The 18572-nt window shown below is 42.7% G+C and overlaps 1 protein-coding gene across 1 annotated transcript in view; it reads right to left on the bottom strand.

Annotated features, from left to right (window-relative positions):
* Positions 1-18572, bottom strand: part of adgrg3 (adhesion G protein-coupled receptor G3) — a 46182-nt gene that overhangs the window by 20855 nt on the left and 6755 nt on the right. Inside the window, exon 4 of the mRNA XM_060940950.1 lies at positions 4671-4796. Within this exon, the coding sequence (XP_060796933.1) occupies positions 4671-4796 (126 nt within the window). The remainder of the gene's footprint in view (positions 1-4670; positions 4797-18572) is intronic.

Below are 18572 nucleotides of genomic sequence, written 5' to 3'. Positions count from 1 at the left end.
CTCTGTGTTTTAGTATAGCAGAAATGGCGATGAGACCGATAGACTTCCTGCTGTGACGTTATGGACATCAAGGTCATTCACTCAGACCGCTACCTATATAAATCACTTTAATCGTAAAAATTACTATATTAGATTTATTGTTAATGCTTAAAACTATTCCTGTGCCATTCTTGAGGTCTCAAGGCATGTATAAACGAAAGTGAGGCCATGGTTCTGCGTATATGCTTTAAGCTAGTAGCTTATTCTTGAAGCTGTTGACTTTGTGGGACAGCTTTGAACAATCCAGCTCAAGGAAGAGTTTCTGGAAGACTTAAAATGTGTACCTGAGGTCCTTCAGATAGGCAAGATTCACTACGTATGCCAACCCAATGACCATGAAGCAAGCCCTTGGAAAGTTACCCAGTGCAATCAGAACTTTCATGCCCTCAACCACGATGCCAATATAGTTGGGACCCTCTGACGTAGCAGTCATGATGCTGTAAATTTTCATCTCTTGGATAGCAAGGTCCTGCGACACACTGTCTTCATCAGCATCCTGAAACAATAATGTTTATTTCAGACTGCACAGATTCTATAAAACTCATCCTAGATCTGCATTTACAGGAAATAACCCAGTAGCCTCTGAGAGAAGAGTCAAACTTGTCAGACACCATTACGGTAGATTTGTTCCCATAAAATATGGCAAATTACACATTTAACATGAATCTATGTAGATCCTTTACTTTAAAGTGCCATTCCACCATTGGATGTATTCTTTGGCATAAAATACAATATATTTTATGACAACATGACTAGACAGAGAAATCTTTTAGCTTCAAAATGATAGATCAAACATAATTTTTTGACAACGACAAGTATATTAATTTTGCGACCAAAGTCACCTACCCTTTTAATTTCCGCGCGGTAGTGAAACATGATGTCATCGGCAGGTTCCCCTTCTTGTGTACCACGTGTCGGTCTATTTTTAGACCAGGAAACCCCCAAAGTGAGAGAGTCATTTCTCCTCGTATATGGGGGCCAAAAAAATTGCAAAAAATTTTGAGTTAATCTTTCAGTTAGCTAGATTTATTGGTATTAGCTAGATTAATTGGTATTATTTTTATCGCATTCTATCCGCCATTGCTGATAATATGTGCCACGTCACACGTCACGTGGTACACAAGAAGGGGAACCTGCCGATGACATCACGTGCGGAAATTAAAAGGGTAGGTGACTTTGGTCGCAAAATTAATATACTTGTCGTTGTCAAAAAATTATGTTTGATATATCATTTTGAAGCTAAAAGATTTCTCTATCTAGTGATACCATTTATATATGTTGCCAAAATATATTGTATTTTATGCCAAAGAATACATCCAATGGTGGAATGGCACTTTAAGATTATTAATTATGTTCTCCTTTTCATTTACACCTGAGGAAGACTCTTAGCGGTTGAAATATTATCAGGCAAATTAATTAGAAAGAATAAGTATTGGCTTTACAGATATACAATGTGACATGCTAACATAATATGTACAGCGTTAAATGGGTCATCGCAAAAAAAAAAAACGGACTAACAAAAATTTTGCAGCTCCACAGTCTGCACCATGCACTAATTTACTGACCTTAAGCTAGCACTCACAAACACAATGCGATGTAATCTGACAGCAGGAGCTACAACTATTGTTTCACAGCTTAGTCTGACAGAGAAAGTGAAAAAGGCCGGTTATGTCATCTGAATTTCCTGCTGTGGCCTCAGTGTCATGAACAGAGACATGAAACAGCATCCTGTCAAAAGAAACCGAGAGCAGCGTGGAAACCCCCCCATGTATAAAAACTAAAAACGTATACTGCTTTTAACAGCATGTTACTTGAGTAATAAAATATTACTTGAATACAGTTTACTTGAGAACATGTGCCGTAAAAGTAGATTAGATGGTATGATAAAAGAACATTAGATACAGCATATGGCGTTATACTTCAGAAAGTCACATGAAACTGTGACACCAAGCTGACTGACCAACTCTTCAGTCTTTCCCATGCTTGTAGTCAAATAAAAAGACAACACAGACTGACTTTGAATCACTACAGAGCTTAATTTTGATTTACAGCGCAGTAAAGTTAGCACGTTAAATTAATCCATCCATCCATTATCTGTAGCCGCTTATCCTGTTCTACAGGGTCGCAGGCAAGCTGGAGCCCATCTCAGCTGACTATGGGGGAGAGGCGGGGTACACCCTGGACAAGTCGGCAGGTTATTGCAGGGCTGACACAGAGACAAACAACCATTCACACTCACATTCACACCTACGGTCAATTTAGAGCCACCAGTTAACCTAACCTGCATGTCTTTGGACTGTCGGGGAAACAGGAGCACTTGGAGGAAACCCATGCAGACACGGGGAGAACATGCAAACTCCGCACAGAAAGGCCCTTTCCAGCCGCTAGGCTCGAACCCAGGACCTTCTTGCTGTGAGGCGACAGTGCTAACCACTACACCACTGTGCCACCCACGTTAAATTAACAGTAACACAAAACAATGTTCAACTATGCAACTTGGTTACAAATTGTTCATCAGCTAACAATAATTAAACAGGTCTTACCTTTAGGAAAATGGCAGTCCATGGAATGCTGAAGCAGGTGGCAGACGTTGACAGATGTGGCACAAATTGCCTTGACCGGAAGTGTAAGGTGATTTAAAAGTAAATACCTCTCAATGAGTAAAACTCATCAATTTCCTGCATCTTTGACTTTCACACTAAAATGCAATTAAATTCTACTCATTTCTTCACAGCTGATTTTATTCAAACAAAAACTGAGTAAAATGCAATTATTAAATCATTCAAGCTGGTTGAATTCAGCTCAATGTGATTCCAAACTGCATAAAGTCTTTATTATTATTTACAGGTTACTATTATTTATTTACTAAATATTAATTAACCTGAATCCCAGTTTTTACAGTGTATTCTCTTAAGTATGGAGCTTCGCTCCATGTGCTTTGCATGTGGGGAGCGCCGCTAATATGTTAGCAGTTCAAATAATCGAATATCTCACTGCAGTATCACGCTGTTTGTTCCTTTAATACCAACTGTATTCTGTGGACAGCACAGACTGCCTGAAAATCTCCTCTGAAACCCACAGACACATCACTAATACAACTCCAGTGAAGCATGAATTCTTTGGGGTCCTCTGACAGATTCAAATACACTGTGATTTAATGTGAGCAAAGATTACTGCTCATTGAACAACAGATTTTATTATGTCAATTTGGGATTCAGTGGGTGTGCTTTGCAGAGAAAAAAATCAGAATTTCTTGGACAGTGCACTTTTCATTTGCGTTGCCTGGATGCATGGCTTCTCTGTATGATAATTGCGAGATCTCTCAAAGGGATTGTACCTTGTAACTACCTGCCAATGACTGAAGTGGTAATGAACATGACTAAAAATTCAAAATTAAACATATTGGCAGCTTCACTCAAACTTGGAGTGCTCTGAGCTTCAGCAGTCAGTAACCAAATCCGTAACAGTTTTAAACAATAGCATAGCTTGTTATTTTATCATTGTATTTCATAAATATTGTCAATATAAAATTGTTTGATTATTTACATTCATTTTTGGTTTATTTATAGTTTTATCTGTCTCAAAAGTCAGATTGCTCTCATGCATGACGAGAGGCTGAGAAATAAATAAGAAGCCAGACCAACAGATGAAACAGATAAAACAGAACACAAAATACATACATCAATAACAGATATGTGAACTTAATAATAATAATAATAATAATAATAATAATAATAATAATAATAAGTTACATTTATATAGCGCCTTTCTCAAACTCAAGGTCGCTTTACATAGGTCAGAGAAAACAACCCCCCCCCCCCCCCCCAAAAAAAAAAGGAGTTGCTAAAGAGTGGTGAGTTTATGCACTGGTAGAGAAATGTCCATGAAGCAGAAAGGTTTTGAGATGAGGATTGAAGGAAAGGAAGAGAAGAGCAGTCATGGAAGGGTTGAAGAAAGGAATCCCAGAGCTTAGGGGCCATGGCACTGAAGGACCTGCCACCCAGGGTAGAGAGTCAAGTGTGAGGAACAGCAAGGAGATTACAGCTAGAGGACCTGAGAGAACAGGATGGAGTATAAGGGGTCAGAAGATCACAGATGTAAGAAGGAGCAAGGTTATGGAGATACTTCCCCTATTTTAAACAGCACCAGTTGCTACTGATGAGAGCCTAACCATAAGCTACATATTCATGCCCTTTATGTACAGCCAGTCTTTGTTGAAGATCTGTGAGATTTTAGGAAGTAGGTTAGTAAACATAAATTAGAAAATCAATTTGATCAAAACAGAAAAATGGAAAGTTTATACAGAAATTAAATAAAATATTACAATAGTATAGGAAAAAAAACATTTTAAAAATTAGGGGCATTTGCCATATGGGGAAATTGAAATGACATGCAAAAATGTTAACCTCTTAAAGGTTATTTGATTGTACCTTTTGTTGAACCCTTAAAAGCTAAATATGAACCCAACAACAGAGTGGTTTCTTCTCAGAATGAGCTGAACACTTTAAGGATGTGAGATCAGAAGGCCATGTGGTTCTATGACTGAATGGAAGATTTTAAAGGTGGTTTTGTTTGTAACAAGTATGGTAAATAGTAAAAAGTGATAGCATTGGGCAAAATCTGACACTAACCTTGAAAATACGGTTGTTGAATATTGATACAACCAGGGACACACTACTGTTCTTTGTCAAACCGCTTTTCATGAGGGCTTCATGGGGAATATGGATTACATGCCCATCTTTCGTCACCAGTTGAGTCTGTGAAAGCAGTGGGTTACATGTGACTTCTAAATTTATTTCACAATACTAGAAAATGATCAGATTTCTCAAATTATTTCTCAGTTCAATTCTCAATTTATCCAGTAAGTTTCCTATTTTCAGAAGTTACCAACTCTTTGTCATGAATACTGAACCACAGTCATCTGTTATGTGTATTTACCATGCATCATATATGAAAAAGAGAAATAAAGAAATAATTTATTATACAGTTGATATAAAAAACCTTAAACACCCCAGAGAGGCGGGGTAGACCCTGGACAAGTCATCGCAGGGCTGACACATAGAAACAAACAACCATTCACACCTATGGCCAATTTAGAACCACCAATTAACCTAACCTGTCTTTGGACTGTGGGGGAAACCGGAACACTCAGAGGAAACCCATGCAGACACGGGGAGAACATGCAAACGCCACACAGAAAGGCCCCCATTGGCCACTGGGCTTGAACCCAGAACCTTCTTGCTGTAAGCCGACAGTGCTAACCACTCCACTACCGTGCCGCCCCACTTTTATACAATAAACCAAAATATAGTAACTTGGTTACATAAGTGTGCACACCTTTTTATAATGGGACATTCAAATTCATGTTCAAAATTAAGTATCATAATCCTGTCATCAGTGAACTGATTCTGATTAACTCCAAATAAAGACTACCGTTTCTGTAAGGTTTTCTTGACCTCTTTTTGGTTTCATCTGACTGGCTGGCAAAGGGCTTACAAAGCATGATTGTTGAATGTTATCAATCAGGGGAGGAGTATAAAAGAATTTCCAAAAATTAAATGTACCATGAAGCAATGTGAAGGCCTTCATCAGCAAGTGGGGAAATTGAGGAACCACAATGACAATATCAAAAACAGGACATGAGTCAAAATAGCTGAAATGACAAGATGAAATCATATCAGGGAAGCTGCCAAGAGACCAATGGTAACATTAAAGGAGAAATGTGTTCTGGTCTGATGAGAGCAAGGTATAAAATTTTGGGTATAATTATAAATGATCTATTTGATGCAAGAACAAGACAATGTATTACCCAAAGTACACCATACCCATGGTGAAAAATGGTGGTGCTATAGGGCTGGGTCTCTTCAGTTGGGACTGGGGCTCAAGTCAAGATATAGGGAATAGAATAGAATAGAATAGAATAGAATAGAATAGAAAGCCTTTATTGTCATTATACAAGTACAATGAGATTTACAGCTTCACCATAAAGTGCACACATAAATACTAAAATAAACATAGGAAAATATGTACAATAAAATTAATATAAAACTACTACTTAAAAACTACTGACAACTATACATAAACTATACATAAACTTGTGCAAGTCCCTGAAGGAACACAGGTGCATAGCAGTAACAGGGTTGAGAATAAAGTGACTAGCTGCATCAAGTGATAGAGGTAGCACTGGCATGTACAGACGCCTATTTTCAGTATGTAGGCAACTAAAAAACAGATGATCTGACTTAGTATGATAGTGCAATAAGACAGTTTACAGATAGCTATGATATTAACAGTGCAAATATGACAGTTTACAGTACTTAAAATGACAAAAAAGAGGATGTCTAAGAACAGATGAACTGACTTGATATGATAGTGCAATATGACAGTCTTGTGACATTTACAGTGCAAATATGACAATTTACAGTCTGACAAGGAGAGACTAGGTTTGAGATCAAGTGGTTAGGAACATTGTGGTGATGGTGACCTTGTCAGTGGTGTTCAAGCATGACAGTTCCTCAGTGCTAACTTGAGTTGAGTATTGTGACAGCTCTTGGAAAGAAACTGTCCCCGAGTCTGTTTGTTTTGGCTGGTATGGCCCTGTAGCGCCTGCCAGAGGGCAACAGGTCGAAGAGGTGGAAGCCAGGGTGTGTATAGTCTTTTATGATGCTCTTTGCCCTGCCTAGGCACCGGGAGTTGTAGATGGTGGACAAGGGAGGTAGAGGGCAGCCGATGATCTTTTGTGCTGTGTTAGTCACCCTCTGCAGTCTTTTTCTGTCCGCTTCTGTGCAGTTTGAGTGCCACACTGACACAGCATAGGTCAGCAGGCTCTCAATGGCTGACCGGTAGAAGGTCACCAGCAGGTTCGTGTCAAGTTGCTCCTTCCTGAGCACTCTCAGGAAGTGTAGTCTCTGCTGCGCCTTTTTAACCAGTGCGGTGGTGTTGGCTGCCCAGGAGAGGTCAGCAGAGATGTGGACCCCAAGGAATTTGAAGGACTCCACTCGCTCCACGCTTTTGCCGCTGATGTACAGGGGGGCAGGGGCAGCTTTGTTCCGTCGGAAGTCCCGGATGAGTTCCTTAGTTTTGGAGATGTTCAGCGCCAGGTTGTTGAAGGCACACCACTCACTGAGTCTCAGGACCTCATCTCTGTAGGCTGCCTCATTCCCCTCTGTGATCATCCCCACCACCGTTGTGTCATCTGCAAATTTCACAATGATGTTCTCAGGGTGGGTGGGTCTGCAGTCATGTGTGTAGAGTGAGTAGAGTAGTGGGCTCAGCACACAGCCTTGGAGCGAGCCGGTGCTGAGCGTGCGGGTGGATGAGAGGTGGGGACCCAGCTTCACGTGCTGGGGTCGGTTGACCAAAAAGTCCTTAATCCAGGAGCAGGTGGAGGGTGGGAGCCCCAGGTTGGCCAACTTGGGGATAAGAATGTCCGGTATAGAGATCTTGCAGTCACGTGACTGGAAAGTACAGAACCGCCATCAAGTCGGTCAAAAACACCACTGAATACTGCTGCACTCGTGTACAGAATGGACCAATTTCAACCGACGGACTACACGGCTCATTTTTCTAATGAACAGATAACTAGATATATGTCTAAAATAAACGATCTACAGATTTGTGACCCTTATGGCTTTCCGGACGGAGTTTTCACGACCGGATTTTGAACTGCCAGCGGAATACCCGGACGTGTATGATTACCTTATCAACTTTCCCTCGCTGTTCAGTGGTGAAGCACTGCGTGCTTATAAATCTCTGGACAGTTATCTCTACAGAAATTCAGGATTTGTCAGCGACTCAGATGTGGCATCTTGTAAACAAGAAAATGATCCTCACTGGATGGGTAAGTCACTTAAGTATTGAGTATAGCACTGACCAGCCGATTATAGAATAGAATAAGGTAATTCCAAATCGTCCGTCTTGTTTACATGGATCTGGCGTTGGAGAGGTAGAGGCTTGGCAGTGGAGATTTGAGTGGCTGTTTTCTGAGCTTAGTCAACAGGCCGGCTCTGCCTGTAGCCTCGCTTTTGCTTCGGCTCCCGGCGCCGCCTCCTTCGCTTTGCTTCCGATAACAATCCACAGAGACCCCGCTGGTCTCGCAATCTGGTCTCGTCCGGAATGTTTTTTTTTTTTCTCGTCCGGAATGTTGTGCATGCGATGGAAATCGCTACAAACCGTCATTTTCTGCTGGAAACCAATGTCCAGTGAGTCCATATGGTTGTAGTGGATCTCGAAGTCCGGTACAGACGAACAACACGCAAAAATACACACAAAAAACATAAAAAACGTGCACAGGTAGGGAGAGCTTGTAGCCACAGCCGTTGTAGTAGAATTGTATATAGTAGGGTTTTCCAGAAGAAAAGGTAGAAGTAAAAGCAGAAGTAGAACCAGAAGTAGAAGTAGAAGGCGGAATATGGCGTTTGACCTACAAGATGGCATCTGTCACAATCTGGATCGGCTGTGACGTCACATGCAAGATCTCTATTATTGTGTTAAAGGCTGAGCTGTAGTCAATGAAAAGCATCCTGACATAGCTCCCCCTTTTCTCGAGGTGGCTCAGTGCAGTGTGGAGGGCAGTGGTTATTGGATCTTCAGTGGATCTGTTTGGCCGGTATGCAAACTGTTGTGGGTCGAGGGTGGGGGGGAGACAGGCTTTGATGCGTCTCATCACCAGTTTTTCAAAGCACTTTGTGATGACTGGAGTGAGTGCTACTGGGCGGAAGTCGTTGAGGTTGGTTGTGGGTGACTTTTTGGGGACTGGGATGATGGTGGCCGATTTTAGGCAGGCTGGGATGTTGGCTTGTTCCAGTGACAGATTGAAAATGTCACTGAAGACTGGTGCTAGCTGGTCAGCACATGCCTTGAGTACTTTCCCTGGTCCTCCATCCGGTCCCGTGGCCTTTTTGGGGTTGACAGCACGGAGCACACGTCTCACGTCCTCCACCTCCACGGTGAGTGGGGTGGTGTCAGAGGTTGGTGTGGGTTGTAGTGGGGGTTGGGGTGGTGTGACTGAGTTCTGAGCTTGGGACTCAAAGTGGGCAAAAAAGCTGTTTAGCTCCTCTGCCAGTGCCGCGTCTGAGTCCCCAGGTGTCACAGCACAGCCCTTGTAGTTGGTGAGGGTCTGTATGCTCTGCCACACCTGTCGGGGGTTGTTGAGTTGCCCTTCTACCTTCCCCTTGTAGTCTGCTTTGGCGGCCTTGATGCCTCTCCTCAGGTTGGCGCGAGCTGTGCTGTAGAGTGCTCTGTCATCGGATCTGAAGGCTGCATCGCGGGCCTGGAGAAGTGAGCGGACCTGGCTGGTCATCCACAGTTTCTGGTTTGGGTACACCTGGATGGTCTTTTCCACACTGACCATACCCATGCAGTACTTGATGTAAGACAGTACTGTGTCTGTGAATGTAGCCAGGTCCTCATGGTGGAAAGTCTCCCATTGTGTTTGTTCAAAGCAGTCCTGGAGTCGGGGGAGGGCGTCGTCAGGCCAGGTGATAATGGTCTGTCTTTTGGGCTTTGTTTGTCGGCTGAGGGGGGTGTATGCTGGAGCCAGGAACAGTGAGAGGTGATCTGACTGTCCCAGGTGAGGGAGGGGTATGGATCTGTATGCACTCTTGAGGTTAGAGTACACATGATCTAAAGTTTTATCCTCCCTTGTTGAACATTTCACGTGCTGGTGAAATTTCGGTAAAACAGTTTTGAGAGTTGCCTGATTAAAATCTCCTGCGATGATGTGCGCGCCGTTTGGGTAGGCACGCTAGTGATTGTTTATGGTGTCAAGCAGTAGAGAGAGAGTGGTTCTTACATTAGCATCCGGTGGTATGTAGACGGCAGTGATGATAACAGCGGCTAGCTCTCTGGGCAGAAAGAAGGGTCTGCATCTCACCGACATGAATTCTAAGTCCGGGGAACAATGTCTGTCCAGTACAGTACTATTGTTACACCAACCTTCATTCATGTAGATGCAAAGCCCACCACCTCTTTTTTTTCCCCAGAGTCGCTGGTCCTGTCCGATCTGTGTAGCGTGTGGCCTGCTAGCTGCACTGAAGCGTTGGGTATTTGTGGATGTAGCCACGTCTCTGTGATGATTAACATGCAGCATTCTCGAATGTAACGATTTCCAGCCAGCTGTAATTCCAAATCGTCCGTCTTGTTTACCATGGATCTGGCGTTGGTGAGGTAGAGGCTTGGCAGTGGAGGTTTGAGTGGCTGTTTTCTGAGCTTAGTCAACAGGCCGGCTCTGCAGCCTCGCTTTTGCTTCCTCTCCCGACGCCGCCTCCTTCGCCTGCCAGACCCGATAACAATCCACGGAGACCCCGCTGGTCTTGCTATCTCGTCCGGAATGTTGTGCATGCGATGGAAGTCGCTACAAACCGTCATTTTCTGCTGGAAACCGATGTCCAGTAAGTCGATACGGTTGTAGTGGATATTGAAGTCCGGTACAGACGAACAACACGCAAAAATACACACAAAAAACATAAAAAACGTGCACAGGTAGGGAGAGCTTGTAGCCGCAGCATCCTCATCATGCGCCGCCATACTGCAATCATGGCTATCTCCAAATACCAATCTATCTTGGCAAAAATAAAATAAAATAAACAAACCAACCAACCTGCAAGTCTCTGTTAGACAGCTGAAGAAAAAGAAAAAAAATTCACATTCTGGCAAGAAAACAACATAAAGCGCAAATCCATTGCAACAAAGAAATGGCTTCAGACGAAGATCAACATTTTGGAATGGCCAAACCTGTGGATTGACTTGAACAGTGCAATACACAGGTGATCCCCTTGCAATATGATAGACATGGAGGCTTTTTGCAAGGAAGAATGGAATAAAATTGCCACATCAAGATGAGCTACACGGGCAGGGTGCGATTTGTGGGGGGGGATGGGAGAGATTTCTCTCCTTCTGGTTTTCCTATCCCTACCTCTGCTAAATTATTTTTATCTCCGCTGGGGACACGAACTATCCTCCCTTGATAGCGATGAATGCAACTTAACTGATGCTACTTAAAATCTAACGATCTTCAAACATGCAGCCCATACATCAGAGTAGGCTACTGACAGATGGCGCAGCTACACTTAATGTTTCTGAACGTCACCAGACACAATATAAACATTGTAACATTTTAGTGTGGGAACTTGGCCGAGAGCGGTAGTGAAAACAGGTCCGAGAAAATTAAATGCATTCAGAGCAGCATATCGTCATATTTTACAGGACCCGCAAATAAAACAACTAGATTAACACCTGAGAGTGACAGCGCAAGAAATGATGATGCTGCGATGGAGGTTAGCGCTCATGTACAGGTCGACTCCCAGCCTCACGATGAAGAAAGAAACTCCGAGGTAGACCTACTTGCTAGCGACTCATCTGAGACACGTGGTAGGAGGGTGCATTGAGCCAGCGCACTTTGCTAAATGGAGAGAGGGTCGTGAGTGGCTTGTTGTCAGCACAGACGGGTCAGTCAAGTGCCAAGCTTGTTCCGACGTAAAAGATTTAAGGCCACATACACAGGAGAGACTTCATATGGTTCGAACCCAGCAGCCGGCGAGGGCCTTTCTGTGTGGAGTTTGCATGTTCTCCCCGTGTCTGCGTGGGTTTCCTCCGGGTGCTCCGGTTTCCCCCACAGTCCAAAGACATGCAGGTTAGGTTAACTGGTGACTCTAAATTGACCGTAGGTGTGAATGTGAGTGTGAATGGTTGTCTGTGTCTACGTGTCAGCCCTGTGATGACCTGGCGACTTGTCCAGGGTGTACCCCGCCTTTCGCCCGTAGTCAGCTGGGATAGGCTCCAGCTTGCCTGCGACCCTGTAGAACAGGATAAAGCGGCTAGAGATAATGAGATGAGATGAGACACAGGAGAGACTTCATATGTTTCAAACCCAGCAGCCGGCGAGGGCCTTTCTGTGTGGAGTTTGCATGTTCTCCCCGTGTCTGTGTGGGTTTCCTCCGGGTGCTCCGGTTTCCCCCACAGTTCAGAGACATGCAGTTAGGTTAATATGGAACGGCCTTGGGCTGAGGTGCCCTTGAGCGAGGCACCTAACTCCCCACTGCTCCCCAGGTGCTGTTAGCATGGCTGCCCACTGCTCTGGGTATGTGTGTGTGCTCATTGCTCATGTGTGTGCATGTGTGTGTTCACTGCTTCAGATGGGTTAAATGCAGAGAGGAAATTTCACAAGTGTGTGATGAATAAAGTTGTGCTGTGCTTTTTATATTGACTCTGCCTTCATTAATGGCATAAAAGCCAAAACCGCAAACAAATTAAATGACAAGATTAGCAACCACGGAAAGTGTCAGAGCCACATCAAATGCATTGAAATTTTACAAAAAAAAAAAAGAGACCACAGTTGAGAAGGCAGCTGAGAACAGTGCAGATCTGTGGCAAAAGCATCATGAACAGTGTTTAAAAACCACAGAGTACTGCTTTCGCACAGCTTATATGATGTGTTACACCAGGGGTCACCAAACTTTTTTCTCTGGGGGCCACATTGTCGTTCCTGACTGTGATGGGGGGCCGGGGGCCGGTCAGCTATATAACATAGAATTGTATGACCCAGACAAATATGACCACCAGCAGGCCTCATTGTGTAGTAGAGATTACTAGCCTGCCACAGCCATCCCCACTACTATATCCCCACTACTATATCAACACTACTATATCCCCACTACTATATCCCTACTACTATATCCCCACTACTATATCAACACTACTATATCCACACTACTTTATCCCCACTACTATAGCCCCACTACTATATCCACACCACTATATCCCCACTACTATATCAACACTTGATTCCTGGCACATATTTGTTTATCTTTACTAGTGGTTTGCAAAAGTAGTAATCGAGTCTTCACACTTTGTTTTAATTTAAAATACCACAGATATTCCATTTATTTATTTTCTAATAAAAATAACATCAAAGCTGTCAAGCTAAGAAACATCTGCCTAGTTGAGGTGATTGACACTGGCAAAGGTGAGTGGAAAATTATAAATTGTAGGTAGGCCTGTTGATATTATTAATAATATTAATAATAATTGTGTGCAGCACTTAATAAAGGTCAAATAAATAGGCCTATAAAATAAATACATTTTAAAAAACAGTGAAATTATAATAATATGAGCAATAGATCACAGCAGTTGTGTTGTGTCCTGCACGTCATTGCTCTCATCCATGGCCAAAGCAAAAAACTCAAATTCTGATGCTCTCTTATTCAGCTTGTCATACACGTTGTCCCCCAAATCTTCGGTTCGCCTGGTCATAGTAGGTGCGGAGAGACTCACCGCGTTGAGCGCATCCTTCTTGTCGGGACACACCTCCTCGGCCACAGCAAGCATGCATACTTGCTTGGACAGCAGCCTGACGCAGATTATATTCTTTGAAAACCGACACACTTTCTTTACATACAAGACAAACTGCACGGTCCTTACACTGAACGAAAAAATAATCAGTGGTCCACTGTTCTTTAAAAACTCTGCACTCTCTGTCAGCTTTTCGCTTACCGCTCGCCATTTTGCTGTTCTGAACACTGACAGTTCTCTGCGCGTGCGCTGCCTGTCACTGCTTGATCTCAAGCATATGACGAAAATTCGGAAAATATGAATAGTTCATTTTATAACTAAATATCGATTTTAATTGATAAAATCAACAAAATACAAGATGCAGACATGTTATTATTTGCCAAAAAGCAATTTAAAAAAATAGGCCATGACCACTTTTGGGGATTGCCTCATAGGGCCGGTTCAAGTGGTGGGGGGCAGAGGGGCTTGGGGGCCGGTCAAAGGGGGGTGGCAGGCCGGAGTCGGCCCGCGGGCCGGAGTTTGATGACCCCTGTGTTACACTGACCTCTCATTCAAAATGCAGCCACACCTGGTCGAACTGCAACAACTCAACGGCGTTAACCTTGGCAACATGCTGCAGTCTGACAAGGCATGCCGGAATATGCTGATGTTTACTGCAGAGAAAATGTCAGTGCTTTTAGTGGACTCTATTAAAAACTCACCCGACAAGTTCAGCATTCTCAGTGATGAGAGCACAACCGTTTCAAATAAAACGTGTCTGACCATTTACATCAGAATTCCCTTTGAAGGGGAGTGTTGCAATTTTTTCTTTCAACTTGCTGAATTACAGTCGTGCACTGGATCGGCGGTATGTTTACTTAGTCTAGTTTGTCAAACCTGTTCCTGAGTGTTGACATCATGTTGTGCTAGCCTATTTAGGAAATTATTTTTGAGTGTTTGATTGAAGTTCAGATGAAAATGTTTTGCCACGTTGGGATAGATTAATCCACGGACCTGAAAAAGGGCCTGCCTACTTTTTGCGGGGTTTTTTCCATATAGCATCGCAGTCAACATGGTGAAAATTAAAAGTAAAACGTTGCTGCAGATACAATCCAAAGTAATATTGTGGGCCTATTTAGGCAAAGTAAAAAATCTAAGGTTCATTTGAATAAAAAAAAAAAATCATCCCCCTTCTGTTTTTTTGACAAATCGCACCCTGTACACGGGTAGACTCTTACCTAAAAAGACTGAGTGCTCTATGACAAAAAAGTACTGTATTAGTTAAGGGGTGTGTATACTTGTGCAATCTGGTTATTTTCAGTTTTTTTCCCTTTACATTTCTACTTGTTTTTCACTGTTTGTTTTTAACCAGGTTTGTTGGTTCCTATATCATATCAAAGGTGGAAAAGATCTGTTATGAGTTATCTTGGTTTCACTTTTTTACATTACAAAAATCTGTGATTTAAAGAAGGGTGTGTAGACATTTTATATTCACTGTATACTAGTCCAAAAAAAGTGGGCTTGTAAGAGTGCTTTAACTTTTAAAGCACAGTTGTTGAGTAACTGCAAATGTGTCATTCATTGTTTTGTTAATGGGAAATGCACTCCTTTTGAAATACTGGGAAAGAGGAAGAAGCAACTTGAAGTGATGATATTCTTGATGGAGCATGTTTCAAATAAATTACAAAAAGTAAGGGATTTTCTGATACTACGCAAGCAAAAATAGGTGAGTATTCTGTGGTTCTCAGAGTGGAGTCTGTGAAACAGAACCAGGGTCATCTTCTTTATGGCCCTTTTCCACTACCCTTTTTCAGCTCACTTCAGCCCAACACGGCTCGCATTTCGACTACCTCAGAGCAGCACGACTCAGCTCACTTCAGCCTTACTCAGCACCCAAAACTCGCACCGTTTTGCAGTGGGGCTGAACTGAGCCAAACCAAGCTGAGTGGGGCTAGGGGCGTGAGGAGACACTCCCCTGTGCACTGATTGGTGAGGAGGAGTGTTCTCACATGCCCACACACGCCCCGCGAGCACACTGGGAACCACCATCTGTAAACACCGTAAACCCGGAAGAAGAAGAATTACAACAAATTATGCGCCTCGCCTCATCTATACGCTCTTGCCAGTATCTGTTGGCGTTGGCGGTGACAACAAGCCACAGCACCAAGACCAGCAACACTAACGACTCCATGTCCTCCATGTTTATTGTTTACTATCTGGGTCGTGAGACTACCGCTTAAAAGGCCACTAATGTCACTGTTTGCACCGCCTAACGACATCACGTGACGTCCACCCACTTTCGCTAACTCCACCCAATGTGTCCACCCACTTCCAGTCAGCATGGTTCAGCGCGGTTGTAGTCGAAATGCAACCCCAACAGCCCCACTCAGCTCGACTCAGCCCAACTCAGCACCGCATGGCTCAGCCCAACTCAGCCGCGTTGGTAGTGGAAAAGCACCATTAGTGTTCTGCCTGATGGCAGGTCCACTCTGACGGCTTCAGCCATTAAAGTTTTTAGGGAAGGATTACAGTAGTGGTTTCCCATTGCCTTCTACTGGATTATTATAAAGGTTTTCTTCTCTCAACCATTTACACAGACATTCAGACCTATGGACAGTTTACAGGAACCAGTTAACCTGTCTGATCTGTGGGTGAAACCAGAGCACCCAGAGGAAACTCACACAGACACGGGGAGAACATGCAAACTTCACACCTTGTCGGCTTCTGGGCTCAAACCATAGAACCAAGGTGCCCACAACTTTTGTAATTTGGTAACAATGGTGAAAATAAACTGTTACTAAAGTTTTTATTCAGTCTCCTCTGACAGTGTTATAATGGCAAGGCCAGTTCTTTTGGTTTTGTTATACACTAGAAACACTTGGGTTCGAGATCCAAAGATGAGTAGAAATGATAGATCAGAATTTCAGCTTTCATGATATTTATAGTTAGATGTGTTAAAAAATTTAGAACATGGCACCTTTTGTTTGAACCCTGGGTTTCAACTGTGAAGACCTGCATTTGTTATTAAAAAGGTTAATCCAACATGAAGACCAGAGAGCTGTGTTCAATGGTGCTTGAAAGTTTGTGAACCCTTTAGAATTTTCTCTATTTCTGCATAAATATGACCTAAAATATCATCAGATTTTCACACAAGTCCTAAAAGTAGATAAAGAGAACCCAGTTAAACAAATGAGACAAAAATATTATACTTGGCCATTTATTTATTGAAGAAAATGATCCGATATTACATATCTGTGAGTGGCAAAAGTATGTGAACCTTTGCTTTCAGTATCCCCTTGTGCAGTGACCCCCTTGTGCAGCAATAACTGCAACTAAACATTTCCTGTAACTGTTGATCAGTCCTGCACACCAGCTTGGAGGAATTTTAGCCCATTCCTCCAAACAGAACAGCTTCAACTATGGGATGTTGGTGGGTTTCCTCACATGAACTGCTCGTTTCAGGTCTTTCCACAACATATCGATTGGATTAAGGTCAGGACTTTGACTTGGCCATTCCAAAACATTATCTTTATTCTTCTTTAACCATTCTTTGGTAGAACGACCTGTGTGCTTAGGGTCGTTGTCTTGCTGTGTGACCCACCTTCTCTTGAGATTCAGTTCACGGACAGATGTCCTGACATTTTCCTTTAGAATTCACTGGTATAATTCAGAATTCATTGTTCCATCAATGATGGCAAGCCGTCCTGGCCCAGATGCAGCAAAACAGGCCCAAACCATGATACTATCACCACCATGTTTCACAGATGGGATAAGGTTCTTATGCTGGAATGCAGTGTTTTCCTTTCTCCAAACATAACACTTCTCATTTAAACCAAAAAGTTCTATTTTGGTCTCATCCATCCACAAAACATTTTTTCCAATAGCCTTCTGGCTTGTCTACATGATCTAAAGATCACGTGGACAAGCCAGAAGGCAAACTGCAGATGAGCAGCAATGTTCTTTTTGGGCTTTCTCCTTGTAACCCTGCCATGCACACCATTGTTGTTCAGTGTTCTCCTGATGGTGGACTCATGAACATTAACATTAGCCAATGTGAGAGAGGCCTTCAGTTGCTTAGAAGTTACCCTGGGGTCCTTTGTGACCTTGCCGACTATTACACGCCTTGCTCTTGGAGTGATCTTTGTTGGTCGACCACTCCTGGGGAGGGTAACAATGGTCTTGAATTTCCTCCATTTGTATACAATCTGTCTGACTGTGGATTGGTGGAGTCCAAACTCTTTAGAGATGGTTTTGTAACCTTTTCCAGCCTGATGAGCATCAACAATGCTTTTTCTGAGGTCCTCAGAAATTTCCTTTGTTCATGCCATGATACACTTTCACAAACATGTGTTGTGAAGATCAGACTTTGATAGATCCCTGTTCTTTAAATAAAACAGGGTGCCCACTCACACCTGATTGTAATCCTACTGATTGAAAACACCTGACTCTAATTTCACCTTCAAATTAACTGCTAATTCTAGAGGTTCACAAACTTTTGCCACTCACAGATATGTAATATTGGATCATTTTCCTCAATAAATAAATGACCGAGTATAATATTTTTGTCTCATTTGTTTAATTGGGTTCTCTTTATCTTGTGTGAAAATCTGATGAAGTTCATATTTATGCAGAAATATAGAAAATTCTAAAGGGTTCACAAACTTTCAAGCACCAATGTATGGGAGCAAAGTCAGCTGAAAAAAGAAGGGAAAAACTCAGTCTTTTGCACAAGCATTGCACATAGCCAATACATCAATTTAGAATGTTTTGAAAAAGAAAGAAACCACTGATGTACTAACAACCAGACATTGAACAGGTCAGCCAAAAAAACCCTGACAACCCAACAGCAGTTGATGACAGAAACACTGTGAGAGCTGTGAAGTGGACTCCAAAGATAAGTCAGTGACATCATCAACATCCGTGACAAGGCAGGGGTGAAGATATCACTATTTACTGTTTGAAAAAGACTTTGAGAGCAGAAATATAGAAGCCACACCACAAGATGTAAGCAACTCATCAGCAGTAAGATTCAGAAGGCCAGGTTGGAATTCACAAAGAAATACAAAGATGAGCCACAAAAGTTCTGGTACCAAGAGTAACCTTGACCAAAGTGATGGAAAGGCCAAAATGTAGAGAAAGGCTCTGTTTGTGATCCAAAACACAAGCTCATTGGTCAAGTGCTGTGGAGTTAGTGTCACGGCTTGGGCTTGCATGGCTGCTTTGGGAACAGGCTCACAAATCTTTATTGATGATTTAAATCATGA

Source organism: Neoarius graeffei, chromosome 15 (genome assembly GCF_027579695.1).
Source record: "Neoarius graeffei isolate fNeoGra1 chromosome 15, fNeoGra1.pri, whole genome shotgun sequence".
Taxonomy (NCBI): domain Eukaryota; kingdom Metazoa; phylum Chordata; class Actinopteri; order Siluriformes; family Ariidae; genus Neoarius; species Neoarius graeffei.
This window is presented reverse-complemented; position numbering and strand designations above follow the sequence as displayed.